Source organism: Populus alba, chromosome 1, assembly GCF_005239225.2.
Source record: "Populus alba chromosome 1, ASM523922v2, whole genome shotgun sequence".
In the NCBI taxonomy this organism is placed as follows: Eukaryota; Viridiplantae; Streptophyta; class Magnoliopsida; order Malpighiales; family Salicaceae; genus Populus; species Populus alba.
The window spans coordinates 28,574,786-28,586,875 of NC_133284.1; the positions used below are offsets into that span (position 1 = coordinate 28,574,786).

Below are 12,090 nucleotides of genomic sequence, written 5' to 3' on the forward strand. Positions count from 1 at the left end.
GAATCATCAGGTTGGCGAGGAGGAACTCGAGGATCAAGCAGAGGCAGAGGAGGAGGTGGAAGACGTTATCTTGACAAATCCACTATTAAGTGTTATTAGTGTCACAAACTAGGACACTTTGCATATGAGTGTCCAAGGAAGGAGAGTGAAGGGGTGGCAAACTATGCAGAAGGAGGATAAGAAATGCTATTAATGACGTATGTAAATGAGAAAGCAACAAGCATGAAGGAGTTATGGTTTCTTGACTCAGGATGCAGCAACCACATGTGTGGTAAGAAGAAGCTATTTTCTGATTTTGATGACACTTTTAGAGAAACAGTAAAGCTGGGAGATAATTCTAAAATGCTTGTTACTGGAAAAGGAAATATCAGAATGTTCGTGAATGGTTTTGTACAAATCATTACAAATGTTTTCTACGTCCCAGGCTTGCAAAACAGTTTATTAAGCATGGGGCAATTAGTTCAGAAAGGTCTTGCTATTCTTATTCAACAGGAAACATGTAAGATATATCATTATGAAAAAGGTTTGATCATAGAGGTGATCGAACTGCCAAATTTAAATGCATCAACAAAGGTGTGTGGAGACTATTTGACAGGAAAACAACAGAGAAAATCTTTTCCTAAAGAATCTACATGGAGAGCTACTCAGGTTCTTCAGCTTATACATTCTGACACTTGTGGTCCTATTACTCCTATTTCAAATAGCAACAAGAGATATATAATCACATTTATTGATGATTATAGTCGTAAAGTTTGGGCCTATTTTCTTGTTGCAAAATCTGAAGCCTTTACTGTTTTCAAACTGTTTAAGAATCACATTGGAAAGGAGATTGGTTTATGCATTCACAGTCTTCGTACTGATCATGGAGGTAAATTCATCTCACAAGAATTTACAGATTTTTATGATGAGCATGGCATACATCGTCAACTTACAGTTGACTACTCTTCTCAGCAGAACGATGTCTCAGAAAGGAAAAATTGAAACCATCATGAACATGGTTCGCAGCATGCTGTCAGCAAAGAAGATACCAAAGAGATTTTGGCCAGAAGTTGTAAATTGGACTGTTCATGTTTTGAACAGGAGTCCAACATTTGCAGTTAAAAACAAGACCCCAGAAGAAGCCTGGAGTGGCATTAAATCGTCAGTTCATCATTTTAGAGTTTTTGGTTGTACAGCACATGCTCATGTCCCTGACTGCAAGAGAAGCAAACTGGATGATAAAAGTGTAAAATATGTACTACTTGGCACTAGCAAAGAATCAAAGGCATATCGCCTATATGATCCCATCTGACATAAAATTATAGTGAGCAGAGATGTGGTATTTGATGAAAAAAATAGTTGGGATTGGAGTGAGAGTTCAGCTGCTGCTGATACTATTGCTTTGGAATGGGAAAACAATGATCAGCATGAAGAACTTTTTGCAGCTGATGATAGGGCAGATGATGCAAACAATGACCTTGCAGCAGACCACAGCGGCAGACAGTAATAATGACTTTGTAGCAGACCCATGGTAGACAATGGACACAGTGATCAACATGTTAATCCAGAAGTCAGGTTTGATCACCATGCTGATCCAAAAGAGAACACTGATCAGAGAAATTATCCAGAAGAGAGCAATATTGATCACATAAATTTCTCAAATACACGTAGCAATACATTTTCTGCAAGTCAATAAATTTCAAGTCCAACAGTCCAAGCAAGCAGCAGTGGGAATACACGTAGCAGACCCGAAAGGGAACATAGAAGACCTTTGTGGATGAGGGACTATGTCAATGGGGAAGACTTATTTGAGGAAGATTCTTTTATGGTTATTTTTGCTGTTGCCGATGATCATGTGTTCTTTTATGAAGCTGTGAAAGATGCAAAGTGGAGAATGACCATGGATGCAGAAATAGATGCAATTGAACACAATGACATTTGGGAGTTAACATGTTTGCCTACTGATGCCAAAAAGGTTGGGGTAAAATGGGTGTATAAGACAAAGTTCAACGAGAATGGTGGGATAGATAAATACAAAGCCCGGTTAATTGCAAAAGGCTACACCCAAGAGCATGGAATTGATTATACAAAAGTGTTTGCATCGGTAGCACGTATGGATATAGTTCATTTAGTAATATCTTTAGCAGCTTAAAAGCAGTGGATGATTTTTCAACTTGATGTTAAGTCAGCATTTTTGCATGGAGATCTTTTAGAAGATGTTTTTGTTGAGCAACCTCCAGGCTATGAGAAGAAAGGTAATGAGCACAAAGTATACAAATTGAAAAAGGCATTGTATAGTTTGAAACAGGCTCCCCGAGCATGGTACAATCATATCGAGTCTTATTTCACGAAGGAAGGTTTTGAGAAGTGTCCATATGAGCATAGTCTGTTCATCAAAACGCATGAAGGAGGTAAAATTTTAATTGTTTGTCTCTACGTAGATGATTTAATCTTCACTGGCAATGATGAACGCATGTTTACTGATTTTAAGAAATCCATGATACATAAGTGTGATATGACTGATCTAGGAAGAATGAGGTATTTTTTGGGTATAGAAGTTTTGCAAGAACAGGAGGGCATTTTCATTCATCAAAGAAAGTATGCGCATGAGGTGTTACAAAGGTTTGGTATGGATAAGTGCAATCCTGTGCTTAATCCAATTGTACCTGGTTATAAACTTATGCAAGATACAACTAGAGTAAAATTAGATCGCAGCCACTACAAGCAAATTGTGGGGAGTTTAATGTATTTGACTACCACTTAACCTGATATTATGTTTGTAGTAAGTCTACTGAGTAGATATATGGATCACCCTACAGAACTTCATTTTGAGGCAACCAAGAGAGTGTTGAGATATTTGAAGGGAACTTGTGAGTTTGGAATATTTTATAGTAAGAGAGGAAAAGACAAATTAATTGCTTACATCGACAGTGATTATGCCGGGGATTTGAATGACAGAAAAAGTACTTCAGGTTATGTATTCATGTTCAATTTAAGTACAGTATCTTGGTCATCCAAGAAGCAACCAATAGTTACATTGTCCACCACTGAAGCTGAATTTGTTGCTGCTGCTGCATATGCTTGTCAAGTGGTTTGGATGAGAAGAATTATGGGAAGCTTCAGTCTACTTCAAAGTGATGGCACAACTGTTTACTGTGACAATAGTTTAACTATTGAGCTGTCAAAGAATCATGTTCTATATAGTCGAAGCAAACATATAGACATTAGATTTCATTTCCTCCGTGAGCTCACTAAAGATGGTGTTGTTAAGATGGTTCACTGTAATACACAAAAGCAAATAGCAGACATAATGACCAAGCCTTTGAAACTGGATGTGTTCATAAAATTAAGAAGTCTGATGGGGGTCTGCACATTTCCAAGCGTAAACTAAGTGCTTTTACTAGCACATAGTTTAAGAGAGGATGTCAGAGTTTGTTTCCAGTTGAACAAGTCTTTAGGACTTAGCTGATTTCTAGCCTTGAATAATTCCTATTGTTTAGGATTATGTTATTCTGTTTTGATTTCTATTTTTAGCTTTTGTTTTCAATCTCTGTAAAAGGCTATATATATGGTCTTCAATTACGTTAATAAATCACACAAAACATTCTTCCATTCTCTTATATTATTTTTCAGCAAACACCAAAACATACTTGACACTCTAGGCATAACAATCCTGGTTATCTAAATAGAGATTTAAAAGATTTTTCAAACAATTGAATGACTTTTAATAACAACCTATCTTTTAAAAAAATTATTCAAAGTTGAAAAAAAATTAAATCTTCAGATAATAAGATAATAGATACTTAAACAACTCTAAATTAATATAACAAAATCTTAAAAACTCTCAAATATCACTATAAATTTATCATTTTCGCCTTCATCATTTACTATAAATCTTAGAAACCAAACATCTACCACTCCAGTGGTGCCTTTCTTCGATCAGCGTGGAGGTCGTCCCTCTTCATTGTTAGCCTCGGAGAGATGCCGCAGTGGAGACAATACGAAGAAATGTCTTGTATGAAGCGACAATGAGGAAACCAAAGACAATGATTTGCAACTTTCGATTCGAAAAGCTTTAATATATGATAGCAGACTATTGGTACCATTTTGACCATGAACCGAAGACAGACTCAGCACTACCCCTTGCATTTTCAAAACTACATGCTACTGAGGAGATGTGAATTTGTGCCTTCCAAAAAAACATATATTCTAGTACTTAAACCATATATTTACAGCCATCTTGAAAATAAAATACTTAAACCATTCATTTGCATTTCTATTTACTGGTAAGAGCTAAGGGCTCATCATGTTCATGTAGTTCTAACCAACCCCGGCGTCCAGTTTCTCCAATCTAATTTCCCGATGGATCTATTTCTCAAGTTGACAATTTCTCTTATGTCAAAAACCTTCTTCCGATGACTGTTACCCTGTTTGTTAGACTCGGCCTCGGTCTCCCCGGTGGCCTCTTCCTTAACTTCTTCAATTTCGGAGGCAGGTTCCGGGGCATCTTCATCCTGAGATGAAATTTCACCGATGATGTTTCCCAGCATCTCTACCACCTCGCTCATTTTGGGGCGGGACCTGGGCTGCTTTGCTACACACTTGTTTGCCAAGGCTGATAGTTTCTGGGCTGATCTGATGCAATATTGCCCTTCAAGTCGCGGGTCTAAGATATGGTGGAGCTTCTTCGAATCTGATACAAATGGTTTTACCCATTCCAAGAGCTTTTGCTCACCCCGAGGCAGGTTTCTCTCTACTGCTCGCCTTCCAGTTATAAGCTCATACATAACCACCCCAAAGCTCCATACATCACTCTTTGCAGTAAGCCTGCCAGTCTGAACATACTCCGGAGCTGCGTAACCCACTGTGCCCACAACCTTTAACATTGTCATTAAATGCATAATTAGATAGTTACTATTTCTCCATAACAGCAGAATTATAGGATTAGTAAAAAGAAGAAAAAAAGGCATGCTGGTTTCATATAAATTTTCTCTAATTCCCTAAACTAGTGTATCAATGGCACAAGGGTGTGCAAGCTTGAGTGAGTGCCACCAGTTAACTGAATAATATATATCTGCACGGAAATATAACCACCACCACCATTACAAGATTTTCAGTTGTGATATAAACTAATAATAATGGTATTATTATACAAGACTAATGTATTTCTCCAATCGAAACCTTTCCAACAAGAACAGGTACGAAAAAAGAGTGAAAGACCAGGACACTCATGATATCATTCAAATATTACCAAGTTTCATCAACAAAATCATCAACATAAAACGAATTTCTTTCCATCTGAAAGTCTATTATTTATTTCTCTTTCTGGTTTGAACTGGTCCATCTTAACATTTTAAAACAGGTAATATAGCTGAACTTTTCAATTATACTCAGGCAGGAGGAAGAAAATAAGAACAGGGAAGAGAAAAGAACTACTTACTGATGTTGAAACATGTCCGAGTCCTTCAGGAGGTCCCAGCCTAGCCAGTCCGAAGTCTGAAAGCTTTGCATTGAAGTCCTCGTCTAGTAGAACGTTTGATGCTTTAAAATCTCGGAATATTAGCTGTTTCAATGCATGGGAAACCATAAGCACACAATAAGCTGAGAAAATTAAGAAAGATATTACAATTTACAAACCACAGTTGACAGAGTACTACTCGAGAGAAAATTTCTAAAATTTTCAACGTGCAAGCTTGCATCCATCCGTTAAAAATAACGAAAATCTATAGAAGCATGAATTCTCACTATTGTAAATTTCTAAACACACCAGCAACTAAAAAATATAATCACTCCATCTCCACGGATTGGCAGTAAATTCAAAAGTGACATACAGAGAAAAGAAAAGGAAAAAGCCTGGGACAACATTGAAATTTAAATTTTAAAATTCTATAACCAAATCATAAAACACTGTATATGATACCTGAAAGTCCATTTCTTCATGAAGATAAGCCAATCCGCGAGCTGCATCTTGAGCAATTTTTAATCTTGTCATCCACGGAAGAGGTACGGGTAGTACCTTCGCCAGTAAATGGTCTTCCAAGCTTTTATTACGCATAAGCTCATAAACCAAAAGCCTTTGAATCCCTCGTTCATCATCTTCAGCACAATACCCCACTAATTTAACAAGATTTGGATGCTTAACCACACCTAAAAAACTCACCTCGTTAATCCATTCCTTATGCCCCTGTAATACTAGAAGAAATTGTCCAAAATATTTTAAAAAATCATTAGTCATTCTACAAAAACAAACCCGCTATTTATTTAACTAGGTTGCATATTACTACTTCTAATTAATCATTTATAGCAAGGAAGGCTTGCCTGGAAACCGTGACGATTCAACTGCTTTATAGCAACATCCATCTTGGAATTAGAGTCATGATCATCCGGAACTTTAACGACGCCTCTATAAACGCAGCCAAAGCCTCCCTCACCAATCAGCAAACCTCTACTAAACCCTCTAGTAGCAGATTTGAGCTCGGAGAAACTGAAGACTCGCAGATCATTAGCTCTTCTTTGACTCAGTAACTCGAAGAACCCGACTGATTCAGACAAGTCTCTGGAGGAGTAGCAGTAGCTGTCCGAGTCAAGGTCGGACCGCCTTGCATCCAGACTGCTGGACGCCACACTAAAGGACCTTGCCCAGGATACTCTGGATACCTTCGAAACGACGACGTCTTCATCTTCTCTTCTTTCCCCGTTCGTGAAATGAAAACACTTCATTTATCCTTATTCCAACAAGGAGCAAATTTTTCTTAAAAAAAATACGAGGTTTTTGATATGCAAATGAGGGGAAGCTGAGGAGATGGAGGGGGTCAAAGGGAGTGGGTGAGTCGATGACCGACTAAAATGGTAATTTAGTTTGATATTTGAATGGAAGATAGATGGGGGCATGGGCCCATTAAAATTGGCGAGGAGGAGAGGCAGAGAAAGAGAGAGTCAGAGTGCATCACGAGGAGGAGCGCAGAAGGAAGACAGAGGCTTGGCTTGCCGGGTCGTTATGTCTTCTTCTACTTGTTGTTATGTCTTCTAGTCCAGCATGTTTGTTTATATGGCTTCGGCCAACCAATTTTGAGGTTTTCTTCTCTTTAAAATTTTTAAATATTTTGAAAAACACTTTTAAAAGTAAAAACAAATACGATGTTTAACTGCTATTTTATCCTTGTAAGGAAGGACTATGCTGTACCTTTTATATTATCACGGGTATGAATTGTTTATATATATATATATATATAGAGGACAGATGCTCGCTGTTAAGTCCTTAGACATGGCCCGTCCTGCAATTCCTGTAGTTCTGAAATAGGCAATTAAGCCTCTGATATTTTGAGTTCGAGACAAAACGAGTTTTTTTCTCTCTCCATAAATTACGAGCTCAAGAAGGGAAAAATGACGCCTTTAACTGGTTCAGTTTTTCGTCAAGTCTGTAAACTTTAATGGATGGAATAAATTAATTCTCTCATGTCAATTGTAAGCGCCTTAATTAGGGTCGTCTCTGACGCCGGTGAATTATGGACCGAGTCCGTTTTGCCCTGCCGTGAGATTTCAAACTTCAACGGCTTTTGCTATTCAGTAAGAAAAAAAAGGCCTAATTAATTGCATCTCCAAGTCTTCGATAGAAAGAAACAATTCAACATGATGTTAAATAATTAACCTGAGGCTTCTAGCATACACTAAAAAAAAAAAAAAAAAACATGACGGTGAACTTAAATTATTACATCGAAAAACAACTCCACAAGCAACTATCATCGTTGTCGTGAATTTGAAGAACAGGACTTGTTTTCAAGCAAGCATGATGAACCCTTTCTCCCTTAACAAGCTAAGTCTGCGTATTGGTTTGTCTCAAGAAACGTATGCGCCATAATATACAATGGAGCTTGAGAACTGTTAGAGCAATTCATTCCCGACGGGACAAGAAAACTGTTATGTGCAAACTTAACAAGAGCATTCGATCGCTTATATTTCAAGAACAACATGTCCAAGACTACCTATAATCTTTTTGAAGAAAATTAATATTGTATGTTATTTTTAAAAGGGACAGATAATTATTAAGATTTTATAAGAAAAAAAACTTTATAATATGTGGATATAATTTTAACTCTTAGGGTTGGAGAAACCCTAGCATTACAAGTTGTGTTCTAAACATGAAATTACCTGTCAATAACTATTTAATAAGTGATCTAGTGATAAGAGTATGGAATTAAAAGATTTGTTTTTTTCATAGTTTCAAGTTCGAACTCTATGATTGTTAATATAATAATTACTAGAAATTTAAATGATTGTTAATTTCAGGACTTTTAAGATTAATCAAAGTATATGTAAGCTGATGTGAGTATTCATGTTAATAGTAAAAAAGAAGATCACCTGTCGCTTCTCGGAGGAAGAATTATAACTCCATTGATGCCTGGTTTTAATTATGCCAATGACGTAAATGTAGGTCTTCTTATTTTGTCAACTAATGTTACTAAGGCTTTTCTAGTTTGAAAATTCTTACACGAAATCACTGTTAACAGAAACAATTACAAAACAGGATACCACCGCATGCATTTACGGAAAGTGAAGATCACAGTAAGAGACTCCTAGGACAGTTGCCATCCTTGAAGTCGTAGAGTCATATTGGGCCTAACCTTTTGAAAAACCCACTTGGCATCACCATTTGGGCTTCGCTACATCTACACATGCCATAAGTGGAAATGGGCCAGGCCCGGGGCCCAGGAGAATCTTGTTCGGGCATGGCAGACCAGAGCAAGACGTATAGCCTATGAAGCCCTGGCTATTGTGCATAGAAGTGATTGCATAGAAGTGATGGGTCCCTTCTAGGCCCAATTTATGCATATACTATATGAGTTTAGAAATTATTTTTTTAACTGGTTTGAAAAATATCTTTTACTACTGCTGTTTTAGAAAAAGGCACAACCAAGTTGTTTTCTTTTTAAAAAAATTTTAAATTTTAAATTTTTTAAATGATTTTGAAATACTGATATCAAAAATTATTTTAAAAAATAAAAAATAATATTATTTTAATATATTTACAAACAAAACATATTTTTTTAAAAAAATATTTATCACAATATAAAAATAACCTCAAATCTAAGCCAAAGACTGTATGTTGGGTCCATGGCAGTCTTATCAAACTAAAAATTTATTTGTTTTTACATATTAAAAATATATATTTTTTATTTATTTCAAATTATTTTTTTTTTGTATTTTTAAGATGTTTTAATATAATAATATTAAAAATTAATTTAAAAAATAAAAAAATATTATTTTAATATATTTTAAAATAAAAATATTTTTTTTAAGTAAAGTTCCACCGTCACTAGCCCGATGCATCACAGGCTGTGCAATCGAGCTTTGAGATAATATAAATTACGTGCACCTTTTTTATAAAACAACAAACACGCCACGCATATATTTCTCGGTGGCACTTCCTTTTATTAATTTATTCGAGAGCAGAAACTTTTACTGCATAGCTAGATTGGCCTTTCTATGGCTCGTTAGCTTACCGGAGGGAGGAAATTCAAGAACGCATGCATGCATGCAACGAACATGAACAACATCATTTTACATGTTTTTGGTTGAAAATTTGAAGTGCGCACAATTTGTCCCTCTGGACAAAAGTGATGAACTGAACCCCAATCTCTTTGACTGCAGATCGAATTGTAGCATGTTATCCTCCAATTGATGACCTCCGATCACTATGGATGGACCACCAATCCAACTTGATACCATTGGATGGACTCCAGCATCCACAAAACCCAGGCACCAAAGATCAACACTTTTCTTTGTAATCCTCACCATAGAATTCGATCCAAAAATCTTCCAAACCACGTCTTGTCTATCCAATACAAGATCAATTATCGGTACAGCTGGTCCCATTTGTGTGTTCTTAACAGCACTCGCAGGGTAGCAGACTCCGAATGGCTTGACAGGCTTTGTTGCAGTAAGATTGAAAGCAGGGGAAGCTGCCTCCTTCAAGAAAGCCAGAATAAAAGTCTTGTAAATAGAACGCTGTAACTTTGTGTATGGCACGACAGTGCTGATCGTGGTTCCCCCAGGACCAGTCTCGCCATCAATGGCCAGGAGTGATCTGTTCAAAGCCACCATCTTTCCGTTCACTTTTATGGAATTCAACCCTATATAGTATTCAGGAGAGGATCTAGGTTTATCTGGATCAGAATCTTTTCCAAACGGGTTTGAAATGAGAGGAGTGTAAAGAAGTGATTTTGAGAGGTCAATTCCTGGCAGGAAATCATAAGGCCCTTTGCTACCAAAAATAGCCACGCCAGGTTTAGACTTAGATCCTGATAAGCAAAGAGCGAAGCAATTTGGAGAACAAGAGAAGAATCTATTAAACTGAACCGGGATAGAAACATTTGAGTGGCCCAGGGCGGCTAAGCCAGCGACACCTTTAGCCAGGCCCTTGAGATAACCAGTTCGAGCACAGGAAAAGATGAAATTATTGATCAAAGTAAGCGAACCTTGAGTGGTGGACAAGGCGAAAGAATCGATAAGGGCAGTGTTGAGGCCTTTCACTTTTTTGTAGTCAACAGGTTTGATGGGGTTATCGGGGAATAAGAGGAAAGAGTTGTTACCGCAACTTGGACTTGGTGGACCGTCGCAAAGGTCCAAGCAAGAATAAGCACCGAGTAAATTAGCGATGGAACTGTTACAGGGAACATGCCGGTAAGTAGAGGAAGTGTAGCCGTCGCAATTTACCCAGGTGTATGTAGCTCCGAGGTCCAAGAGCAATTTGGTGAGCTTGAGAGGGGTTTGCAGGTATGCAGTGATGACATATTGGCTGGTTGAATGGTCCTTCTGGATTGGTGTTTGCAGGGGAAGAGCTGCCTGAGAAGAGATAAAAGATGAGTAGAAGAGAAGAATTAGAAGAGGAACGGCTAGCTTCGTCGGTAACATTTCTTTTGTATGTCGAGAGCAGGATTAATCATTAGTTGTGACCAAGCTCGTGATGTGAAAGTGAGTCATTTATAGGGATGCCCGGTCCGTTCTCCGCGTATTAAACCGGAGAGCTGTCACGCAATGTTATTCGTTTTTTTTTATAAAAAAAAACACGTGTTAAATCTCTTGTTGCCTTTTATTTTAAAGTGTCTAGATACGGAATAATGATCCTTTTTTAAAATATATTTTTTTAAAAATTATTAAAATAATATTTTCAAAAAATATATTAAAATAATATTTTTTAAAAAACTTACTTCCATGGCAGTCGCCATCCTTGTCCTCGTAAGGAGGTACACACTCTACCCCATTTTTCACTTCCTGATCCATAATTGTCCTCTCATTCAAATAGTTGCCTGCAACAATAATTCAAAAAAAAGTAAATGACTAAAATACCCTTTACAAATGCATTAGAAAAAACATACTGAATCTTAATTATTAATTTATGGAGCCCATACGTATGGCGAAGCTGAAGCAAGAGAACTTGCCCCGGAGGGCCACCATGGGCTGCTGATAACTGTTATATGTAGTGGTTTATTTTTTTGTCTCTAAATATTTCAATGACTTCAGTGTAGTGCAGGATTTATGAAGTGCGATCGAGAAATAATTTAAAAATATTAAAAATATATATATTATTTTAAAATATTTTAAAGTAATTTAAAAAAAAAAACAATTGATAATAGAATCTTAAATACTGCCTAAAACTACAAAGATAATATAATGACTCATCAACATTGTTTTTTATCCGCTGAGTTTTAAAATAATTGATGCAAGAATTAATCAGTGTGGCAAAACAAACTTAGAGAATAAATCTAAAATATGAACATTTAATAAAAAAAAACTTGTTTAATTTAAAAAATGACATTGATATAGTGTTTTTTTTATATAAATAATATTGGAACAATATTTTATACAAAATCATGAGATTTTTTGGATCTATTTTTTTTTAAAACTAATTTTCATTAAAAAAACACACCTAATAAAAACCCTTACAGCTTCAATATAATGATTTACCATACTCAAAACATCCATAAATCGGTTTAAAACACAAAATAAAATCTTTCTCAACCTCATTCTAATTTTTTCATCAATATAGAAGCTCAAAAACACCTCATTGAAATTTATTTAATTAAGAGAAATACATGGACACTAAATTTCAAT

The 12,090-nt window shown here is 36.3% G+C and overlaps 2 protein-coding genes across 2 annotated transcripts; both read right to left on the reverse strand.

Annotated features, from left to right (window-relative positions):
* Window positions 1-4,169: 4,169 nt before the first annotated feature.
* Window positions 4,170-7,049, reverse strand: LOC118028017 (serine/threonine-protein kinase PCRK1). Its single transcript, XM_073409623.1, has 4 exons — window positions 6,306-7,049; window positions 5,900-6,171; window positions 5,420-5,542; window positions 4,170-4,856 (listed from the first exon to the last, which is right to left on the reverse strand). The coding sequence occupies exons 1-4, from the start codon at window positions 6,697-6,699 to the stop codon at window positions 4,290-4,292; spliced, it is 1,356 nt and encodes a 451-aa protein (XP_073265724.1). The 5' UTR covers window positions 6,700-7,049; the 3' UTR covers window positions 4,170-4,289.
* Window positions 7,050-9,333: 2,284 nt separating this feature from the next.
* On the reverse strand, window positions 9,334-10,944 carry LOC118028019 (probable aspartic proteinase GIP1). The gene has a single exon (XM_035031527.2). It carries the CDS (start codon window positions 10,888-10,890, stop codon window positions 9,538-9,540), a length of 1,353 nt encoding a protein of 450 aa, XP_034887418.1. The 5' UTR covers window positions 10,891-10,944; the 3' UTR covers window positions 9,334-9,537.
* Window positions 10,945-12,090: the final 1,146 nt, after the last annotated feature.